General features: G+C 51.4%; 1 protein-coding gene across 3 annotated transcripts; it reads right to left on the reverse strand.

The window, feature by feature from the left end:
- Positions 1-155: 155 nt before the first annotated feature.
- Positions 156-22,828, reverse strand: Plcd1 (phospholipase C delta 1). 3 transcript variants are annotated; one of them, XM_034483949.2, is made up of 15 exons: positions 22,667-22,828; positions 13,814-13,978; positions 10,221-10,449; positions 4,802-4,931; positions 4,481-4,712; positions 3,592-3,793; positions 3,365-3,509; positions 3,139-3,288; positions 2,894-3,052; positions 2,459-2,618; positions 2,149-2,265; positions 1,155-1,333; positions 930-1,062; positions 696-845; positions 156-534 (listed from the first exon to the last, which is right to left on the reverse strand). In XM_034483949.2, the coding sequence occupies exons 1-15, from the start codon at positions 22,698-22,700 to the stop codon at positions 449-451; spliced, it is 2,271 nt and encodes a 756-aa protein (XP_034339840.1). In that variant the 5' UTR covers positions 22,701-22,828; the 3' UTR covers positions 156-448. The 3 variants fall into 3 exon arrangements, with proteins under 3 accessions (XP_034339840.1, XP_076773793.1, XP_034339839.1); XM_076917678.1 differs by lacking the exon at positions 22,667-22,828 and adding an exon at positions 17,306-17,483; XM_034483948.2 differs by having other exon boundaries at positions 696-1,062.
- Positions 22,829-23,072: the final 244 nt, after the last annotated feature.

The following is a 23,072-nucleotide window of genomic DNA, read 5'->3' on the forward strand; positions in this document are numbered from 1 at the left end:
CTGTGGCACTCTGGGATACCTTCCCCTCCCCACCCCCCCTTGGAAAGGATCCCTTCCTGCTGCTTCGTCACGTGACCCCATGACGGTGGGACCGGATATGCATGTAGACCTTGAGGGACTCTGGTTTCTATGTAAAGAGACTAGAAGAATTCATCTTCTGGTTTTTTTCTTCTTATTTTTTTTTTAATATATAAAAACTCACAACCTAAAGTCAGCTAGAGGGTAGGGAGAGGGATGCAGTGTTGTTCCTAACGGAATTTTGGGCCACTCCGGGGACTGGGCTGCTCCTGTGCCCCAAGAGAGGCAGAAGCTCAGGTGTTGTGCTAGAACTGAAAGCAGTTCAGTGCCCCCAAGCTCCGTGCCAGAGGTCGGTGCAACCATGCAAGCCTGGCCTGAGGTGTAGACACAGCTCCGCCCACTCAGGACGGACTGCATCAGACCCTCAGGCTTAGTCCTGGATGGAGATCTTCACAAAGAGAGTGGCTGATGGATGCTGGTCTCCATTCTTAGACAAGAGGTGGACATGGCGGTACCCTAGTGGGAAAGACCAGTTCTGGTCACTGGGAGAGGTTGCTCAAGGTATGAGTTGTGAATTAAGAAAAGCCAGGCCCCGCCCATTGCTCCTGGCAGGCCCCGCCCACTCTTCCTGGCAGGTCCCGCCCACTACTGGCAGGCTCCTCCCCTCCAACGCTCACCCTGCTTAAGGCTGTTCCAGGGGATAGTACTTTGGCCAATAAAGTCGTTCTTAGAGGAGGAATCATAATCCTCTACCATGAAGCGTACGAGGGCAAGGTCCGGCACTGCTACCTCAAACTCAAACTCCGTATCCCACCATGGGTTGAAACCTAGATGGGCAGAAGAAACCATATCAACAGCGAGGTCAACGGCACCAGCTGCCGGGCCCAACCCAGGACCAGCGCATACTATACCATTATTGGTGATAACTGCTGTCTGATGGCTGGCCATATCCCGGCCCACACCGTGGATTTCCACTATCACCTTGGGGTCCACGATAGAATTCTTATTCTTATTAACCTTTGGCAGCTGCTGTCCAGAGATGATCTAAGAAAAAGTGGAGAGAGTGAGCGCTCAGGGACAGCAGTGAGCAGGAAGGGGTCTCCACAGGTTGCCATGCCCCCTGTGTCTGGCCATACCCGGACACGGAGCCTCTTCGGAGCCCACCAGGGCCCCTGAGTCAGGGCACGTGAGTTGAAGGTGGTGTTGGGGTCTCTCAGAAAGGCAGGTTTCAGCACATACCCACAGCCTCCATTGTCCTGGAAGCAGCCAAGGTAAACATCCATTTCTGGCCCAGGGGTTTGGAAGTTCAGAGCCACTACAGGTGGAACAAAGCAGTCACAAGCTGTGGGTTGGCCCCAGAGTCCTAGAGCCCAGCCTGCTCACACTGCACTAGCATCTGACTTCTTCTAGGAGTTAGAGCAGAATCTAATGGTTCAGTGTCTTCTGCCCTCCCAGCACCCTGCTGACCCACCACACTGATCATATGTTCTTGTGGGGGGGGTATGGTGTGTAATATAGGTGTGTGTCATGTGAGTGTGTATACATGAATGTTAGCATGTACTTGCAGAGGACAAAGGCCTGGTGCCTTTCTCAATTGGTCTTCACTTTAGTTTTTGAGACAGGGTTCCTACTGAATTATCTGGGCTGGCTGGCCAGCGAGCTCGGAGCTCAGTCTGTCTCTGCCTCATTAGTGCTGATTACAGATTGAGTGGCATCACCCCTGTGTTTTTACATAGGTAGGGGATCCCAACACAGGACCTCCTGCTTGTATGACAGACATTTTGCTGACTGAGTCACCTCCCCAGCCTCTCTTTTTGGGGTTTGAGATAGGGTCACATGTAGCCCAGGCTGACCTTGAACTAAGTAGCCAAGGATAACCCTGAACTCCTGACCCACCCCCAGAAAGTGCTGGAATGACAGGTGTGATCCCGTTCCCCAAAACAAAACTCAAAAGGGCTGGGGTGCACACCAGTCACAGACTTGCTGGCTGGGCAATTTCTTTGCTCAGCTCTTGGCCTGCACCCAAACCTTCTCAGGCCCCCCAGACCTCTCATCCTGTGACCTTCAGAGCTCTGGACATCAAGGCCAAGTACCCTCTCTAACCTCCCTCCAACCTCAGCTGGAACGCACCAATCTGGCAGCCTCCGTTCCACATCTCCACAGGGCTGTAGTTGGAGGAATCTGTTCTCCACCCAGCCGGGTAGATCCTGCTCAGATGGTTCACATTATGGCGGACAAAACTATTTGCTGAGAACAGGTGGAGTCAAGTCAGCAGTGAAGGCCTTGGTGGGCTAAAGACACACCTATCCACCCACCCCACCAGTTCTGTCTGGACACAAAGCAGGGAATGCCAACTTGGGACCCTGCAGGGCTGGAGGGCAGGCCCAGTCTTGACCAGTCCAGATGTCAAAATCATGTGCCTGCAGGGACAGGAGCTCACCTGATTCTTGCAGCAGCCGGAGGGCACGGCTCTCAGAGAAGGAAGCCATCTCATAGAATGCCTGCCCAGAGGTGCTAGGATTGGAGAAGCCACCGAAGTGGACACTCTTGCAGTAAATGACCATGTCAGAGAGCTCCGGCACCAGCTTTAGCTTATCCTCCTGGAGGCCGTGGGGAGGCCCAGGTTAGAGCCACAGGTAGGGTTGGACAAGGTGAACACTGAGCACCAGAAACCCAGGAGAGAGAGAGAGAGAGAGAGAAAGAGAGAGAGAGAGAGAGAGAGAGAGAGAGAGAGAGAGAGAACAGACACAGAGAGGGGGGCAGAGGGTCTGAATGGCAGCCACAGAAAAACCAAGGAGGCAAGGCAACCATCCCATGGGGCAATGTGGCGGGAAGGGCCCCGGGGTCGCCCCACCCCCACAGCTTCCCCTAGAACCTTGGGCTTGTCTTGCACTTGGCTGCGCACAGCCTCATCCTCCATCTCAGCGGCCTCATCTTCGTCGGACACATCCGTGGCTTCAGGCCCGTTTTCCCCAATGGCAGGCAGCAGCCCACCCAGCTTCTTTCCTTTCAACAGGATCTTGCCCTTCAGTTGCTGGGGATGTACGGCTGACTGGTCAAGACCCAAGTAGGCCTCCAAGCCAGCTTCACTTCCCCACCTTAAGGGTACCCACTCCGTACCTCAGGCGAAGGCAGGCTTGTGGTAACCCCATCCAGTGGCTGGTCCAGTAGCATGGACCCCAGGATGGCCCTCAGGTGACGTGCCATAACTCGCTGTTGCTCCAGGCTGCAGTGGTTCTCCAGGGACAGGATGACTGGGTAGGGGGATGCCTAGAAGCCCCAAGATGAGTTAGAAGGGACTGTCCATCCCTGGTGTCCTCTCCTCACTCTCAAGAGCATAACCAACCTTGAAGGCATAGTCCCGGATGGCCCTGAGCACGTCGCAAAAAAGTATCTTAGAGGTAAAAGTGTAGCCGTGGTAGATAATGGGCTCTTGATTGGGACCATCCCAGCAGTCCAGCTCCAAACACCGGCAGCCTTTGCACAGAGCCCTGCAGAGTGGTGACAATTAGGCTAGGACCCTCCCGGCCCCAGCCCGGGTCCCACCCTGACTTGCGGTTCCCTGGGCCGCACCGGATGTAGGCCTCTGTGCTACTGGGACCTGTGAGCTGGTCTTCCAGTAAGTAGGTGTTGTGGGAAGAAGACACTAAGTAGTGGCTGAGTGGCTGGTCCATGTCCTGGTAGACACGGCGGTGTGCCAGGCTGAAGGCGTTACCATCAGCCGATAGCAAGTACATGAGGAAGCCATCCTTGGTCATCTGCCGCTGGGCCTTGGCTAATAGGAAGAAGCCACCATTTCCAGTCAGAGCTAGTTGCCCACCACTGTGGAAAGAAAAGTCTTTTCTCCACTCTGCCTGCCCACCCAGTTTTCTGCAGCTCTGAGGAGCAGAAGTCCTGGTCTTCCAGTGACACTATGGTTACAGAGCAGTGAGGCCCTGTCTCTTTTCCTTCCTCCTATTCTAAAAGTCCCAAAGTCAGGGTATCACCTCCTCTGTGTCCCTAGATTGTGTGGTCCTGAGGACTGAACATGGGGTCTTATTCTACCACTGAGCCATGTCCCCAAGTCCTCCTTTCTCTGTACTTTGAGACTGGGTCTCACTCACTAAGCTAACCAGGCTGGCCTGGAAGTGTTGAGCAGGCCTCTGTCTTCTCTAAGTCACGTGTCAAAGCAGATTCAAAGCTGTGTCTAATGAAGAAGAAAGTAAAAAATAACCTTAGCTTTCTCAGGCATTTCTTTCTATGTCTTGGGGGTAGGCATGCTCAATGCCCCCTGAGGAAGGAACTGAAGGAAAATGAGGCCCAGACAGGGCAAACACTAAACACTTTCTCCCATCCACCTGCTTACACAGGATAGCCACACACTGGTCAGCAACCCTGGGGCTGGCTCCCTGCAGCACGTCTGTCTGTCTGCAGTTCCATCAGAGTCTCCCAGCCATTGGCTCTGGGACTGCTGGACCCTCACCAGTCTCACTGGGCTCATAGCGTTCAATGAGAGAGAGCGCCAAGGCTGGCCCTGCTGCCTCCTCCCGCTGCTGATGCTGCAAGAACGTCACTAGCTTCTCCACCGACAGGGTCTCCGCGGAACCTGCAGCCTCTGCAAAGGCACGGTCGATCTCTGTCCGCTGGGTCAGCATCTTGTAGAAGGTCTCAATCTCCTCATCCTCCAGAGAGTCTGTCTGGGAGTGGTCACATTCCTGCAAACCCAGCACAGCCCATGGGCAGGGCTCAGAGCTGGCCTCAGGCCAGGCCCAAGGCCCCACAGCCACACACCGAGTCAGCTCACCCTGAAGATCTTCCTGGCATAGCTGTCATCCACTTGTATGTTGAGCTCCTTCAGGAAGTCCTTTAGCTCCTTGAAGTTCATCTTGTTATCCTTGTTTTTATCAGCCTTTCGCAAACAGGAGTGAATCCAGCTGGGCGAACAGTCAGGAAAATACACAGCAGCCCGATGCCTAACCTGGATCCCAGCCCTGAGAAGCTGCTGTGGTTGCCCGTGATCACGTGACCACAAAGCAGGGGCCAGACCTGGACACCTTCCTTACTATGGGTCTTTCCCCTCCTTTCCCTTGCTTCTCTTGCTTGTTGATTTGTTTCTTTGGTGCTAGGGGCTGAGGAGGGTCTTACACAGCACTTGATCGCAGTCCTGCGTTTATTTTGTATTTTAAGTCGGGAGCTGTCCAAATTACCCACATCAATCGTAAGCTCGCTCCTTAGTCCCGAATGGGTGATCCCCGCAGCCTCATCTTCTTGAGTAGCTAGGATTACAAGACTGCACCACTAGGCCCAGCTAGAGGTCTTTTTCCGTTTGCTCATTTTGAAACCTGATGACGTCTGAAAATATTTACTATTAAAAAAGGTTCGCTGCAAACATTTAGACTACAGAGAAGGAGCCCAGTCAATAACTTCCCCTCCCACACATTTCCAGCCACTGATCAGAAAGTGGAGAAATTCCATGCAAACTCAAACCTGGCTCAAGTCATCCTGTCCGGGACATCTCGGGCCCCATGCTTGCACCCCCACACAACCCACCCTATCCCCACTTTCTCCCTTCAGACTCAGAGGAACTGCTGGGGTGGGCGGTGCTCCTAGCAAGTCCTCACAATTAGACTGCTGAGTCGAACAAGAGAATGAACTGCATGGGTGTGCTTTAAAAATAAAGGCATTGGAATTTAATTATACATCAAAAAACAGCACAGGCAGCATAAGAAATGTTACATAAGTTTAAAAAAAAAAAAAAAAAAAAGTCTAAGCCGCAGGCCAGGCCGGTACATCCTATAATCTCAGTACTCAGAAAGGAGGTTGTTGCAGAAGAATCAGGAGTTCTAGGTTATCCTTAGCCACATAGCCAATTTCTGGGTAGCCTGAGCTACTTGAAATTCTGACTCAAAACAGATAAGCCAAAACCAAACAATAATAAAAACCCAAGAAGTTCCAGGCAGCGGTCCCTTTAATCCCAGGATTTGGGAGAAAGAGGCAGGTGGATCTCTGAATTCCAGAACAGCCTGAGCTACAGAGTGAGTTCCAAGACAGCCAGAACTACACAATTTATAATAGCACCAAAATTATTATTAAGATTATTTGAAATTTTTAAGAGAAAGTATAAAACTTAAAATTCTGAGAGCCAAGAATGCTATTTAAAGAAATGGAAAAAGACTGGGGGCTGGAGAGATGGATCAACACACAAGGCTGTTTGCTGCTCTTGCAAAGGACCAGACCTAAGATCCTGCATCCTCATGAGATGGCTCAAAACCACCTATAACCCCAGCTCTGGGGGAGCTGGTCCCTTCTTCTGGCCTCTGCAGGAACTACACATTTGTGGACACACACACACACACACAGAGCAAATGTTCAACAAGGGGAAAAAGAAATAATCAAATGTAAAGACATCTGACTGTGTCCATGGATCCAAAGACTTATTTTCTTGCTGAAAAGTCTCCAGATTAATCTATGGTCCCTATCAAACGAAGTTGGCCTCTTTTCGAGAAACTGTCACAAACTGACCTTAAAATACATGTGGGAAGCCACAGGCCCCAGACTGGCCAAAACAATCTTGCGAAGCAAAGAACAGACGTGGACAATTCACACTTGCTGATTATGAAGCTAACTACAAAGTTACGGGAAATAAAAGAGTGCAAGGATACCACATGGAAGGACAGACAGACGGACAAATGGACAGAACTAAGTCCAGAGTAAATACTCATTTTCACAGCCAGAGGACAGTTCCATGGGAATACTCCTCAGGATAATATATTTTCAGGCCCATGAGCTGGCACAGCAAGTACAGGTCCCTGACAACCGAGTTTAATCCCTAGGACCCATAAGGTAGGAGAGAACTGACTCCCACAAGTTATCCTCTGACCGCCACACACACAAGTGACAAGTATAAAAACACACACAATAAACAACTAATGTAGCTGGGCAGTGGTGGCGCACGCCTTTAATCCCAGCACTTGGGAGGCAGAGGCAAGTGGATTTCTGAGTTCGAGGCCAGCCTGGTCTACAGAGTGAGTTCCAGGACAGCCAGGACTACACAGAGAAACTCTGTCTCAAAAAACCAAAAAAGAAAAAAACAAAACAAAACAACAACAACAAAAAAACAAACTAATGTAATGAAAATAATTATAAAAAAAAGTCTCGGGCTGGAGAGATGGCTCAAAGGTTAAGAGCACTGACTGCTCTTCTATAAGTCCTGAGTTCAATTCCCACATGGTGCACTGGGATCTGATGCCCTCTTCTGATGTGTCTGAGGACAGCGACAATGTACTTACATAGAACAAATTTTAAAAATCTTTTTTAAAAAAAAGTCTCAATGCACAGTGCTGGGATGACTGCACATCCAAGTGAAAAGACAAAATAGATTTCCTATCTCCTGGCACACACAAAAGTGAGCAAAAAATGAACCAGAGATTTACTGCAGGGCCAAGAGAGTACCTATAATCAAAGAGACGCCTAAGAGCTAGCGATGTTATTGATGTAAAAATGGAGCCCTCCCTACATTGCTGGTGGGAATCTAAACTGTTGAAACCTCCTTGGAAAATGATTTGGCAGGTTTTCAAAAAGTTAAGCATAGGAGAGATGGCTCAGAGGACCAGAATTCAGTTCTCAGCACCTACATGGGGCTGTTCACAATGACTCCTAACTGAACTCCAGGGGAATCCAGTGTCCTCCACCGATCTCTGCAGGCACTGCACACACATGGACATAATAAGCACACACCGAGACAGACATATACTTAAAACTAGAACAGGGGCTGGAGAGATGGCTCAGTGGTTAAGAGCACTGGCTGCTTTCCGAGAGGAAATGGGGTTCAATCCCCAGCACCCACATGACAGCTCACAACAGTATATAACTCCAGTTTCAAAGGATCCAATAATTTTTTTTCTGGTCTCTTCTGTCACTCTCACGAACATGGTACATGGACATACATGTAGGTAAAACACACACACACTTAAAATAAAATGATAAAATAAATTTTTAAAAAAAAAAAAAGTTAAACATAGAAGTTTACCACATAAGCTAGCAATTTTCCTCAAGGGAGATGAGAACGCACATTCACACAACATGTGTTTTCGAGTTTTCACCGCAGACGAGAGTCTGAGACAGCCCCAATCACGGATGAGTTAGGGTTATGGAAGGGTGCATCCATACTGTGGAATACCTGTTAGTATGCTGGAAGGAACGGAGTGCAGAGCCACAGTACAGAGAGAATGAGTGCGGACACACACTAGGAAGAAGCAGCCACTAGGGAGGGGCTGCAGGACTCTGCGTCTACAAGTCCACAGAGAGCGGCATATTCGCGAGCAGATGGGGGGCTATCTAGGCCGGGGTTTGGAGGGAAATATGAAAAAGCTACTAATGGGGCATTGAGGGCAGGAGAGGGAGATGATGCTCAAACATCAGGATGGGAATCGCAGCACAGTTCTAAGTATGTGAAAACACATGGAATCAGGTTCAACAGTGACGTGTGTGTCTGTTCATGTGCACGTGTGTGCATGTGGAGATTAAAGGCCAGTCACAGGTATTGGTCCTCGGGTGCTGTCCACCTTGTCCTCTGAGACAAGGTCTCTCACTGGCCTGGAACTCACTTTTTAGTCTAGGTTGGTTGGCCAGGAAGACACAAGGACCCACCTGTCTCTACTGAGGTTGCGTGTACACCATATCTGGCTTAAAATTTTTTTTTAATCTTATTTTTAAGTGTGTGTGTGTGTGTGTGTGTGTGTGTGTGTGTGTGTGTGTGTGTGTACATGTGTGCACATGAGTGCAGGTACCCCTCAGAGGCCAGAGTACCTAAAGCTAGAGCTACAGGCAGGTCATATGAGGTAGCTGACGTGGGTGCTGGGAACCAAGCTTGGATCCTCTGAAGAGCGGTATAAGCTCCTAACCATTGAGCCACTGCTGAACCGTCTCTCCAGCCCCACTCCTGGCTTTCACGTGTGTGCTGTGCTCAAACTCAGGTCCCTATGTTTGCATGGCAAGTCCTTTACTGACTGAACCACTGTCCCAGCCCTAGGTTCAACACGTGGGTTTATTTTATGGTATGTGGATTATCCCTCTATAAAACTGTCATAAAAGGGGACGCTGCAGGGCATGATGGGAAAGGCTATGATCCCTGCACTCAAAAGGCAGAAGGATCACAAGTTCCAGCCCAGAACCTGTCTCAGGCAAATAAAGCAAAAATGAGAACTGGTTCTAGCCTAATCTCACGCTGAAGCAGAATCAGTGAACCAGACTGATCCACAAGTTACTGTCTTTAGCCTGCAGGCAGATCTGAACACTGGGGTCTCAGTATTGCTCCCCAAGACACAGCCCGAGAGAATGCCATGGTCTTCCAAGTCCTTAAGGGCAGTAACCCTGAAGAAAGTGACTATATCACCTCACCTCTGTCCCAATCCACCCCACCCCACTTCTCTGTCGCCTACCTCCACACTGCTCACAGAGACAGAATCGGGGAGACAGAGCTGATGACCCTGAGTCAGAAGGCCCTCCGTACTTTTCCTTCTGCCATGAGTTAAAACAAGAACTCCTAAAATTCATAGTTGAAACAGCAGCCCCTTGTAGGATGACTTCAGAGCTAGGAATCTTCGGAAGGTAATTGGAGATAGGTGAGGACATGAAGGTGGGGCCCTGACCAAAGGTTTAGTGCCTATAAAGGAGAGCTTTCTCTCTCTTCATGACAGGCAGAATGAGAAAAGACAGCTACCTGCAAACAAAGAAAGGGCCCTCATCAGAACCAGCCATGCTAGTACCCGAAGAAATACACTAGTGTTGGGCAAGCCACCCAGTCCCTGAGGTGCCCAGTGGGGTGTATCTTTGAGGGAGTGTCAGGAGATTAAATAAGGAGAGAAGTGAGGTTCACCACGCTCCCTGAAGTCTCAGGTTGAGTAAGAAGGATGTGAACTGCACATCAGTGTTCGCCTCTTTCTCTCTGCTTCCTGACTGACGGCACGATGTGACCAGCCGCTCCGAGTCCCTACTGCATGGCTTTGCTGCCATGGTTGACTACATTCTCCTAAAACATAATATAATCCCCTCGTCTCCTGATCTGTTTTGCCAACGATCACAGCAGACAGCACAGGAGCTGACACACTCCGGCATTTTGTTACACACACACACACACACACACACACACACACAAAGTTGTTGCACAACTGACGATAACACATCCCAGGCCCAACCAGGACCCACTGCCCCCAGGAGGATACTGCTGCAGCTTCTGCCGCTGGTCCATGGAGCCCGAGTGATGGATGATCTTGCGCAGGCCCTGCACCCAGTGCTGAACGTCAGCCGGAGACGGGGCAATGAGGTCTAGGGTATTGCGCTGGTCCTTGAAGACAATGGAGAAGCATCGGTCCTCGGGTATGTCTCGGGCATATTTCTCCAGGCCTTCTGTGCGGTGTCCCATCCGTACCTCCTGAATGTCCTCAATGGAGACTGCAAAGAGGGGATGGGTCAGCAGAACAGGCTGTGGGGTAAATGACTGCCCCTGACACAGCCATGGCCACGAGGAGAAGACCACAGCCTAGCGTCACAGCCAGACTCGGGGCTCAGAGCGTAGGTCCAGAGAGAAGGACATGAGGGCCGAGAGGAAAAATGAAAACACTGTATAGGTAGGGCACAAGCCAGCAGTGGGCAGAGTGGGAACACACAGTGAGGCACAGAGGCAGAGATCATAGAATAGGAAGGGCAGCAAGGACCCAGGTCCATGGTCACAGAAATGAAGTAACCAGGTAGCAGAAGCCTAAAGCAGGCCTCTTTGAGAGACTCCACTGCAATCTGGAACCTGTGATAGAGAGAGATCACACACCCTCCAGACTACACTGGTCTTTGAGCCCCCACAGCTATCCCAGCCTTCAGTTCCCTCTCCTGACCACTGTGGTCAGTCCTGGCTCTGGGGTCTAGGGACGGAATCCCAATGCCAGAGAGAAAAGCGATGTTTACTCTGTGTGTGACTGCATGAGTTCTGGCTTCAGGGAGCACTTCGGCAGAAGGGTATAGAAGGGCCCCACCTTCCAGGGTCCCGAGAGGTAGAGCAGAAGCCAGTCTGCATCTCTGAGAGAGCTGGGCAGGACAGGGAAATGGAGGCAGGGTTCTGTCCTAGTGGGCCTGTCTTAGCTTCCGGAAAGGCTGAGTTCTGCGTTAGAGCTACTATACTCTGAAGGATCCTAGACCCATGGGGCTCGACAGTAAGGGACAGACAAGGCCACCCCAGCAGGTTAGACATAGTCCATAGTGGGTTCACTATGTTATTCCTGAGGGTCTAGGAGATTACATCATTCTGCCCTTAGGAGGCTTGGAGGCCTTCCCACCAAGTCAGTCTTCCAAACTTCAGGGACAAACAAGACCTTCTATGCTGCCATCCCAATGTATTTTCCACAGCCTAGCTGAGAGCCAGCCTTACCAGCGTGGCTTATGCTGAGCCTCTCCACAGCAGGACAGCTCCAGTCACATCCTTCAGACTTTCTCATCCATTCAGTCTGAATCCTCTACCTCCCAAACACCTCCTACCCTGAGTCCCCAGGGGCCTCCCAGCCACCCTCAGGACTACATGTGTACCATGGGCCCTGACTGGGTCATAAGCTCTGAAGAATGGAACCCATGACTCCTGCACCATCTGGGATGTAGACTATATCCCTGGTTAATCCATCTTTGCCCCACACTCAGCAGCTGAGCCACCTTGGGCCAGGAATGAAAACAGGAAGCCTGGGCCATGGAGCCCCCAGGCCCAGGGAGAGAAAGGCCAGCTGTCTTCACTGCAGATAACGCTCCTGGGGACAAAGAGTGAGTGAGCACAGGGAGCTACTAGAGAGTCTTAGCAGGACACAGAGACACAGAGAGAAACAGGAGAACCAGCTATTCCTCCATTATCTGGACTCAGTTTCCCCAGAGGTAAGGTGCTGCTATTGTATGCAAGAACCTCAACCCTTACCTGGGAAAAATAACTGCAAGCAAGTCCTGCTAAACATAAGACCTGCAGCAGCCATCTGAGTTGGAAGCAAGCTTCTCGAGTGCCCCTGGATCTGACCCCCATGTCAACCCGGCTCCCTTGTCTGTTTGGGGGGCTGGGGGAAGGTAGCCTGAGTGATGGTTGCTACTGGCAGGGCATAGGGAGGGGACTTCTCTTCTTACCCTGTCCCCTGTCTCCCTCCAAGCACTAAATGCACATTCAAATGTACCTACCAGGATTCCAGTGAAAGCTCTGTTCCCATCCACCCCCACCCACCAGTACAGGAAACCCTGTTATCAGGACAGGAATCCAGTGTAGGAGTCTGTCTGGCTTCACAGACACTGGCAAGGTCAGGGGTTACTCCTGTGCTAGGAGCCATTAGTTGGGGCAGAGTTGAATCTCAAGGTGGTTTTCTTGTTTTTTTGTTTGTTTGCTTTGTTTTTTGTTTTGTTTGTTTGTTTTGTTTTTTGTTTGGTTTGTTTGGTTTTTTGAAGATAGGAATTCATGTTCCTAAACTGGTCTTAAACTCTTTATGCAGATGAAGATGACCTTGAACTTCTGATCCTCTGGTCTCTACCCCACATATGCTAAGTTACAAGCACACCCAGTGTATGGAGTGCAGGGAACTCAAGGCAGCATGCATGCTAGGCAAGTGCTTTACCAAACAAGCCACACCCCCAACCCTCTGAGTAATTTCTGAGACACTTTAGAGTCCAATCCTCCAAAGGAGCACACCGGGAGATACAACAGAGGGGTCAGGAATCCATCCTTAGGATGTCCGGGTGAATGCCTCCCTCAGCTACACAGTAAACTCAAGGCTAGCTCTGGTTGTATGAACAACAACAATAGGGGCTGGAGAGATGGCTCAGCCGTTAAAAGTACTGACTGCTCTTCCAGAGGCCCTGAGTTCAATTCCCAGCAACCACATGGTGGCTCACAACCATCTGTAATGGGATCCCATGCCCTCTTCTGGTGTGTCTGAAGACAGCTACAGTGTCTTTAAGCATTTATACATAAAATAAATATTTATTTTAAAAACAAACAAACAAACACAGCGAACACCACCTGGTGGCACATGCCTTTAATTCTAGCAGGGAATTCAAGAATCTTGGAGCTGGAGGTGCCCATATCAGAGTGCAGGCCGGAATCCTGCCCCACTGTTACAGAGTTCTAGTGATGGTACTTGGTTAAGGTCCCCCCAATCCCCCTGCTCCCAAGAAAGGTGTAAGGGATGGCTCTCTCGTACAGAACTTTTGGGGAGCTCCTGCATTGAAGGGTACGTCTGCAAAAACTACCCCAAACCTCTCAGGAGGTTGTCTCCATTCACACACCCACCCCTCAACTTTGGATCCCTGGGTCTTTGAGACGCTCTAGAAGAACAGTACCCAGCCCTCCTTTCTCCTCTCCCTCCTGTGCTCCACCCCAGCCTCCCATGGCTCAGTCCCAGGAAATTTATGCCTCCAGAGCCCCACCTTACATACCAGCCCCAGGCACGGAAGTACCTTATCTGTCCCCGGACTTTGGGCCTTGCTTTTGGCCCTACTACTCAGATCCACCCATTGTCTGGGTGGCACCAATACATTTAAACCACCCTGTCAGGCTCCTCAGTTGCTTCTGAGGCTGGCTGTCCCCGTCTGTGGCCATGGTTATGTATCTTCTCCTATGGCTTCTCTCTGTGACCAGCCTAACCTTGGTTTCCCTACAAATGATTTCACACCCATCTTTCCTTGACCCCAGACAACCTGAGTTTCTTTCTTTCGCTCCTTATGCATGGCCCACCTGTGGTCACAGCCCATGACTGGCCTACACCCTACCCTGCACCACACCCACCACGAGACCCTGGACACTCACACAGCTGCGACTCCGGGGACCTCATGACCTTGCGAGATTCCTGCCAGATGGTCTTGCAGTCCTCCTGTAGCTTGTAGAAGCGTTCTCTACGCCATGAGCTGGACTTTACCTTCAGAAGCTGGCTGCCCTTCAGAAGGGCCTGAAGGTCCGGGTCATCCTGCAGCCCTGGGAGAGGCAACGCTGGTGAGATGTCACTCTCTCCCTCTTAGCATCAGCCCCACACTGGCCTTGTCCTCTGCCCACTCAGAGCCTTCTCTCACCAGCCCCATCCTTACTCAGCCATATACTCCTCCCTCCAACTCGACCAGCCAGTTCCCTGCCTCCTTCACAGGGAAGACTTCTACCCACCTAAGATCACACTTTCTGTCCCAGTGTTGCGTATCCATTGAACGCAGGGCATCTGTGCATAGCAGACAAGTGTTCAACCACTGTGCTACACTCTGCCCCAAGCCCATAGTTAGATGTTTCGACTTATCTAAAACCCAAATGAGCACAATTCAAAAGCCTGGGCAATCTGGGAAAGGGCCTGGCTCAGAGTGGAGTGAGCGGGGACTAAAAGACAAAGCAAAGGAGGGGAAGAAAGTGACCAACACAGATGGAAATGAACCCAGGCCTTCGGAGCCAAATAACCTCCCTCCTCTAATGGCTCCAACATTATCTGTACCTAAGTTCCGGCACACTTCCTGACCAGCTGTGTGACCTCAAGGTTTACAGCCATGGGTTCCCTGGGGCTATGCTATTCCAGCCACCTTCTCCCCTATGTCCCTGCCCCCAATCTCTAACTAGAATCTGCTTAAGCCATTCTCAGATCTTTGTCACCAGAAGAGAATGATGAGCCAGCCCACTATGGACTGTGTTCAGCCCGCTGGGCGATGGCCCTGTCTTTCCTACTGGACCCCGACCACTGAGTGTCCTGGGTCTGGGTTTCCTCAGGAAACAGTTGCTTTAAGACAGAACTCAATCTTTTTGGAAGCTGAGACAGGGCCCACAGGAAAGAGAGAACTCTGCTTGCTTGCCCCCATTCCTGCCCAGCTCTTGTGTGGCTTGACCTGAGTCATGGGCTCCAGAGTACTCAGGGTCCTCTCTCCTGACAGACCCAGGCAGGAGGCACCAGGAGGACACTAAGCCCCTTAGGAGTCTTCATCCACACACAAAGTCTAAAGGTGATAAAGGAGAACTGTGCCCCGTACCTTAATAACGCACCAGTGTGACACAGAGGTAGATACACCTATAAGGTGGTGTGGGCACATGCACGCAAGTGTGTGTTTACAACTTACACAGTGCAGCAGCCAGATCTGTTCAAAGCCAATTGGACACCTAAATGTGTCCCTAGAACTATGTGACCCAACAGAAAAGTGGCATCAGGGACTCCAACCTGTTTGAGGAGCCAGAATCTATGCTCGTGCTGGAGAATTGTCACATAGCCACAGGCTTCTTTTCTGAGCCCAGACCCTCCACCCCAGGTATCTCCTCCCAGTTAATCCACACTGTGCCCTTATGGCCTTCAACACATTATCTACAAGCCAATATGAACCAGATCTCACTCACCTACATCTTTCTTATCCCTCATCATCTTCCTGCTTTTGTGAGAACATCCACCCCCTATAGCTTGAGAAGCCTCCCCCCCACCCCCATGCCTCTGCCCCCTCATCTGCCCTGGGGTAAGAACAGTGTCCCAGAAAACATTATTGCCAGTCCTTCGAGATGACAGTCATCCCACACGCCACCACCTTTGTACCATGTGTCTACCCATTGCTAGAAGATGCGCTACCTCAGTACAGGCAGCTTTCCTTCAGTGTGGGGAGACCTGGGAGAAGAGAAGGGGCTCGCATTGAAGGTCTCACATGGAGGGAAGATTAGGGAGTTTCCAGACTGTCAGAGCAGAGGGTCACCTCTGGCCTCTGCTGGGAGATCCCGCTGTCTCTTCTTAGGCTGAGGTACACTAGGAGGGGCCCCTCCTGACCATCTGTCAATACCCTGCCCCCTGAGTTGAACAGTTAAGCAAGCTCCTGCTAACAGCTCAGATGGGAATGGGGGCTGCTGGGAAATGGAAGGCAAGCCCCCACCCTCTCATTCTGGAAAACATTGTGAAGGGATGACAAGGTTATCCTGTCCTGGAGCCAGCAGTGGCTCAGGTTGTGGGGTCAGACAGTGATAAGCTCCAGTAGGGTGACAGCTCCCACCCTTCAGGAACTGGGAAATCTGGGTGGGTGTCTCCATGGAGTGGGAATGGCTTCCTGATTCTGAGGTCTCTGGGTGGCTTTCTATAGAACTCCTGTTCTCTTATGTAGAAAGTCTGTGGGAACCCCTTATCCAGTCCTCACCTCAGCCTTGGGAGGGCCGGTGGTCTGTGAGTCCGGGGGTTTCACCAATCTTTTCCAGGCTAACTACCACAGGGAAGCGACCATGGAAAAGACACGGAGGGTGGGAATCCAGGCATGCCAGATGTTCTGCCCATGTTCCCACCATACTGCATGATGGAGGTGCTGGGCCTGGAACCTGTTTATACACAGCTACACCACGATATACCATATCATCAAAAAAATGTTCTCACAGACACAACCTTACACACAGGGACACAGTGTGCAAACTACCCTCAAAGTCTCATGGAGCGTGTGTTACTGTTTTTCACACACGGGAACGCCACATACAGGGCAGGATGTCATCAACATAATAATAACAGCAGCCATCATAATGATAGCTGATATTTGAATAAGTTACTGTTGGCAGCACATGTGTTTAATCCCTTCAACAACCCCAGGTAGAAAGGCAGTGTCATTATCCCCATTTTACAGAGGAGGAAATCAAGGTTAAAGGAAGTCGCACAGCAGAGTGGGGACTCAGAAGTAGGCAACCTGCTCACAGGGTCAGAGCAATGAAACATGTAGCCACAACACTCAAAAGTCACAGAGCCAGCGGGTAACAGCATCAGAAACCCCACACCACAGCAGAAAGGCAGCCATTCCATCACCCTAGGCCACACGGTCACACCAGTCATGAGCAGCCACTGTCAGCTGTACACTGTCACACAGGGCTACACACAGACACCTTCAGTACCAGAATGACACACGTGGGTATATGACATTACACACTATCATCCCTGTATGATGGTGTCACAATACCACCAGTGTGACAGAATCACTTAGCCAACCCTGGAGTCACCAACTGTCATTTGTTCAGGTCTACATTTGTCCACCATCATACTAGACCACACCGGGTTACATAGTTATACCAGTTCTACAGGGAATCACACACCCATGGATGAGTTTGTAACCAGGAGGTTGGAGTTAGTAGGGGGCATGGAGTGTGGGCTGCTCAGGAAAGGTTAAGTATCTAGTTCTCTCAGTACTCACCCCACACACCCACAATGAAAACACAGCCCCGCAGAAGAATTAAACATGTATAATCTGAGGCTTAAAGGGAGGAGCGTCCTGTTCCAGCTGCTGTCTGCTTCCCCCACAGCAGGTTCTCGGTGTCCCCTGCATCCCTTACCCAGTCTCTGTCCATTGAGCGCCGCCACTTTGCGACTCTGCTCCTGCAGGTAGAGCTCCCGGGAGCGGCTCACGCTCCCCCGTCTGCAACTCGGGACCCCCAGACACTGCATGGTGTTCCCCTAAGCCTTTGCCCGGGTGAATCCTAGCTTAGAAGCCAGCAGAGCCTGGCCGGCAGTCTAGCCTTGAGAAGGCGGAGTCAGAACTTCAGAGGAGGGGCGGGGCCGTTTTCCTGGAGGCGGGGCTAGATTCTGGGAGGCGGAGCCAAATCGGGGGGTGGGCTCATGGGCTAGGGAGGTTGGAGCGAGCAGAAAATAGGCGGAGGAAGTGAAACCAGAACCTAGGAGGTTGGCATCCATCTCCCAGTGTGGCCGAGGTGGCCTTGAATTCCGGATATTTGTGCCTTCACCTCCATAGTGTTAGAGTAACAAGCGTGGCTGAAGGGTTAGGGTGGCAGAGCCTGCCAGACATAACCCAGGTCCGGACAGCAGGCAGGCACCGCCAGGAAGACGACGTGGAGTTAATCACAGCCAGGAAGCACACGGAGGGAGAGGCGGAGCCCAGGAGGGAGGCTCCGGCTCGGGAAAGGCGGAGTCCAGGCAGGGAGGGGAGGAACCTCCACTTGAGAGGGTGTGTGAGGGTGGGGACTGGAACAAAGTGTGCCGTGGAGCCTGGCAAGGAATGCCAACGCCAACTCTGCAAGATAGCTCAGGCATCAGGACTGGGAAGACTGCTCTGCAGAGGGAATCTCGGTGGCACAGAGACGTGGAGGTGGTTAGGGGGAGCCGGAGCTAGTCAACGGAGCCCGCCAAATCTCAATTATTCAACTGTTTTGTTGTGACTATGACTAGGCCTGCTGCCTGCTCTCCGGTTTTCTTCTCCATATCTAAGCAATGTGATCCTCAAGGTAACAAATGCAAACAAAAAAAGAGAAAATTCTCTTTCTTCTTCTCCTCCTTCTCCTTTTTCTTCCTCCTCCTGTTCCTCCTGCTCCTCCCCCTCCTTCTCCTTCTCCTTGAAACAGTATTTCTCTCTGTATAGACCAGGCTGGCCTTAAACTCAGAGATCCGCCTGCCTCTGCCTCCAGGTTAAAAGTGTGTGCCACTACCACCTAGCACAAATGCAAGTCTAAAAAAAAAAAAAAAAAAAAGTAAAACTGTAAAGAAGGAGGAGGAAGAGGGGAAGAAGGAGAAGAAAGAGGAGGAAGAGGAGAAGGAGAAGGAGAAAAAAAGAAAAGAAGAAGAGGAGGAAGAGGAGGAGAAGAGGAAGAGGAGGAGAAGAGGAAGAAGAGGAAGAAGAAGAAGAAGAAGAAGAAGAAGAAGAAGAAGAAGAAGAAGAAGAAGAAGAAGAAGAAGAAGAAGAAAAGGAAAATGCTGACCTCAAAGGGAGTCTGCAGGCTTACCTAGAATAAATTGGAAAGACTGTAACTTTGTGCAGAACTGTGTGGCCAAAGTGCCCGGGAACACTGGGGCCTTTCATCCATACAACATCCCTTTCATTCACTCTGCATTTACTGAGTCCCCACTGCAGGAGGTTCAGAACACCACCCAGAGGCCTGACTCACCCCTCCCTTGCCCTCTGTCCCTGAAGAGGTCCCCACCGGGTTCACTGCAGCAGCAACACTGAGTCACTAGCAAAGCCAGTTTTTTGGCACAGACGAGCACAGTAAAAACAAAAAACTGAAGCACAGAGCAAGTAGGTTGCCTACGGTCACACTGAAGCATGAGTAATGAGCAAGGCATGGAGATGAACTGAAATGTGAACACAGGGAAGCTTTTGTTTGAGGTGGGGGTGAGTAGAGTACAGGGTAGCCTAGCCATGTTGCAAAAAAACAAAAAACAAAAAAAAATTAAAACATGTAAAGGGGTTTTGATTGTTTGTTTGTTTGTTTGTTGGAGACAGGTTTGTCTGCATAGCCCTGGCTTCCTAGAACTCTGTCTGTCTGTCTGTAGACCAGGCTGGCTTTGAACTCAGAGAACCTCCTGCCTCTGCCTCCCAAGTGCTGCTATTAAAGGCATGTGCCACCACTGCCAGCTACATAGAGAGGTTTTAAACCAAAACAAAGACCACCTGAGCCCGATGTGATCAAATCCCAACATGCTGTATTTTCTTTGAATTCTGCAGCACTTTATGTGATGCATCGAAGAACAATGATCCTAAGTTTGTTACTCAGGATTGTGAGGCAGGAGGATTGCTATGAGTTTAAGGCCAGCTTGTGCCACACAGTGAGCAGGCCAGTCTGGGGTATAAAGTGAGAGCCTGTCTCAAAAACAAAACAAATAAATCCCCCCCCCCAAAACAACAAGACACGAGCAACCCACACAACAGAATGCAGTTCTGAGAAGGTCCACAAACTTCCTGACTCCTCAAGTGGCCTGGGACACAAAAGGGTTAACAACACGGATCAATGTGTATCATAGGCTCAGAACCCCAAAAGCAGACAGCTTTGAAACATAACTCCACTTGGAGTGTCAGTGGGGAGCTGACCACCCCTACTTGCTGTGATCACTTTTCTTGGGGCCTTTGGCTTTTGAAGCAACGCAGCACTCCTAAGTGCATTGGTTTTGTTTGAGGTAGGATCTCGTGTATCCTGGGCTGACCTCCAACTCCCTGTGCAGATGAGGATTGCCACTCCTGAACTAATGATTGCCACCTTCCAAATGCCAGCACTGTAATCTTGTGCCACTATGCCAGGCTCATAAGGTGCTGGGGACTAAACCCAGGAATGTGCGCCTGCCAAGCAACTCTGCTGAAGTTAAGTCCCCAGCCCCAACTAATATTTTATCCTGGCAACATCCTCCATGGAAAAACAGATTGCAAGCCCATGGGTGAGACAAAGGCTCAGAAAGGCAAAGGTTACATAGCAAACAGCATAGCTGGTGTTGGACCTGTGGCTCTCGGGGTTCCCCTGTCCCTTTTATGGAATGTCAGCTCTTGCAATAGGGCAGGTGGGCCAGGTGTAGGGCAAGTTAGTGTGGTGAATGTCTTCAGTGAAGGGAAAGGTCCTGTCTTTTCAGGGACCTGCTGGGGCTGCCAGTCCAGGCTTAGCCAAAATAGGGGTGGGGTAGCAGGGTAAGATAGGACCTGTGGTATCAGTTAGCAGGCTTGGGTTCCTGCATCTGGTTCCGGCCACATTTGCCCTCATTGTCCCGTCATCTACTCACCCTGCCAGACAACTCCCGGCTTGTGGGAGTGACTCCTGCAAGGAGATCAAGACACCTAGAAGTCAAATGACTTATCTAACATGACAGAGAGAGAGAGACAGAGACAGAGAGAGAGAGAGAGAGAGAGAGAGAGAGAGAGAGAACACTGTTGTCTGTCTTCACAATATATGCCTTTATCCAACACCGCCTCTGTATGAGTAAGAAGTAAGGACAGAAGCCACATTTCATCTCCTGCTGAGTCCATAGGTCTCCAGCTAACGGACGGGACTGAGGGTGTCCCTTCAGCAGACCCCCAACTGCTCAAGCCAGAAAGTGACCAGTGCTGTGGGCCCTGCACGGTGGAAAGGAATGCAGGCTCCCGGTCAGCTAACAAGTATAGGTCACGGTGACCACACTGTCCCACCGCCCATCCTCCTTGACCGTTCTTCCTTCCCCATCTGGTTAGCAGTGTATGCAGGACCTGCTTCTGGAGGTCACTGTGGATGCCGCGCTTGAAGCTCTGGGCACACAGGTCTGTCAGCTTGGCCACAGTGTACATTCCAGTCCTTCAGGAAAGGCTAGACTGACTCACGACTTTGGGAGGCTGGTCTCAAATGGGATGGGTCAGGCTGGCTAAGCCTCTGCTATATTAGACTGAGGCTCTGTGTCTTTCTCTGTACGGGAGATACCAGGGCTGGACCAGGAAAGAAATGGGACTAGGGCATAGACACTGAAGTTAGAGCCTGTTCCATGACCCACATTTCATGAGACTGTGGTGTCAGAGGCAGCCAGAATGAGGCGGGCAGGGGAGAGACGGGCAGCCTGGTAGGTAGACAGTAATAGCTAATAGATGGGGACAGAGAACAGAGGCCTCCCTCCACTATGATATCTAGAGCCGCCCACTCTCTGTTCCTACCAGTGTGTAGGAGCTGTAGGGGCATCTCTGACCTCTGAAGAGTAAGAAGGAGCAATGAGTGGAAGGGGCAGGAACACAGCCTGACGAGGTGGCTTTGAGAAACCCAAGCTTCATCTAGGTCAAGTGGCAAACACAAAACAGGTTAGGGGCTGCCTGCGGGGCACACATCCAAAGGGGGGAGTGGAGCAGAGGACTGGTGAGCACAAAAATCCACAGCCCAGGTAGTGAGACGTCTCAGTAGGTAAAGGCAAGTGCTGCCAAGCCCAGTGACCTGAGTTTGATCCCTAAACCCACACGGTAGAAGGAGAGAACCGATTCCTGCAAGTTGTCCTCTGACTGCCACACACCCATACTCCCTCGCGTTCGTGCACACACAAATACGCGTTGTTTAATAAAAAAAAAAAACAAAACAAAAAAAAAAACCTCCAGTCTCAGGGATACTCGGGCAAAGTGAGAAATACTGTTAAGCAGTAGATGTAAGAGGAGCAGGTTTTGCTGAGCTAGCTGATGACCTGAAGAGACAGAGGGAAAGACTCCCCAAAGCTCCTCCCCCCAGAGTATGTGTGAATACCAGTTAGTTGTTCCTCGCCCTTCCCTGAACACTTCTAAGACAGGCACCCAGGAGCCTGAGCTTTCCTCTCTGCTAGAGGGACAGCCATGGGGAGAAGAGCTAGCCCAGATGGGAAGAAACAAAGCCGGCTGGACAAAGGACCAAGCTGCTAGGCGGCTCTAGCTGAGACCTGGTCCACTCCGGCCAGGAGGAAGAGGGGGGTCAGCAAAAAGATCGCGCTGCTCCTCCCCAGCCCTGGCATCGCTGTTTTCTGTTCTAGGCATCAGAGGCTGCCAGACCGACCTCAGCCAAACTTGCACACCTCCTCCTCGCCCCACCCCCTCACACCCTCAAACGCTCGCCACACCCGCGCGGCCTGACTCGCTCCAGGCGCACCCGTGTTTTGGGAAGCCTCTGAAGAGAGAGCTTGGTGGTCTAAGGATGCTGTCCCCTTCTTTCCCCGATCCTTTTTGTGTCATCTGGACCGAGGAGCCCAGCCTTTTATGAACAGAATAAGGGGAAATCCCCGAGAGAAGTCTGCACGGCTCCCCGATCTCTTGAGCCAGATTTGGGGGAAAGTCTGGAAACGCCCAAGCTTGTGCCCAGTGCGGGCTGAGGTTTTTCCAGGATCCTGCAAGGGGACAAGGAGTTGGTCTCTCTGGTGGTTTAAATGCAGCCGAAGGAGCTGTTATCCCTGCCGCCCGGGTGGGGACAGGCTTTCCCGAGGGTCTCCTCTGCGGGCAGGACACTCACCGTGCAGGGTCAGGAAGTCCCGACCCGAGTCCATGCCCGTCGGGGCGCGCGGTGGAGGGGACGCGGCGTGATTCACTTGAGCAACAACCGAGCGGCCTGGGGTCCTAGCGCAGGCCGGTGCAAGGACCCAACTGAACTGCGGTGGGAGGCGGCCGGGGGGGTGGGTCCAGGACACCGCACCGCCCCCCGGGCCCGCCAACCGGCGCTTCTCCCCGCCCCCTCCAGGACCGGGAAAGGACGCGGAGCGGGGGGCCGGGAAGACTAGCCAACCCTGGCCGGGGCTCCGGCCAGCTGGGTGCGCCCGGGCCAGAAATAGTCAGATCCCTCCCGCTTCCTCCACCGCCACCACCCACAGGCCCTGTCATTACGGGGAGCTGCCTGCCCCACGCCCTGCCTGTGGGCGCCT

This window comes from Arvicanthis niloticus, chromosome 21 (assembly GCF_011762505.2).
Source record: "Arvicanthis niloticus isolate mArvNil1 chromosome 21, mArvNil1.pat.X, whole genome shotgun sequence".
NCBI lineage: Eukaryota > Metazoa > Chordata > Mammalia > Rodentia > Muridae > Arvicanthis > Arvicanthis niloticus.

What these genes read in the sequence shown, in the direction of transcription:
- Plcd1 (XM_034483948.2), bottom strand. Translation starts at nt 22,700, where the DNA reads ATGGACTCGGGTCGGGACTTCCTGACCCTGCACG. An exon ending in CTATGAGCCCAGTGAGACTG is followed by an intron (nt 3,794 to 4,480) that starts GTGAGGGTCCAG and finishes TCTTCCTATTAG; the next exon opens with CCAAGGCCCAGCGGCAGATG. An exon ending in CGAAGAGGCTCCGTGTCCGG is followed by an intron (nt 1,063 to 1,154) that starts GTATGGCCAGAC and finishes ACTTTTTCTTAG; the next exon opens with ATCATCTCTGGACAGCAGCT.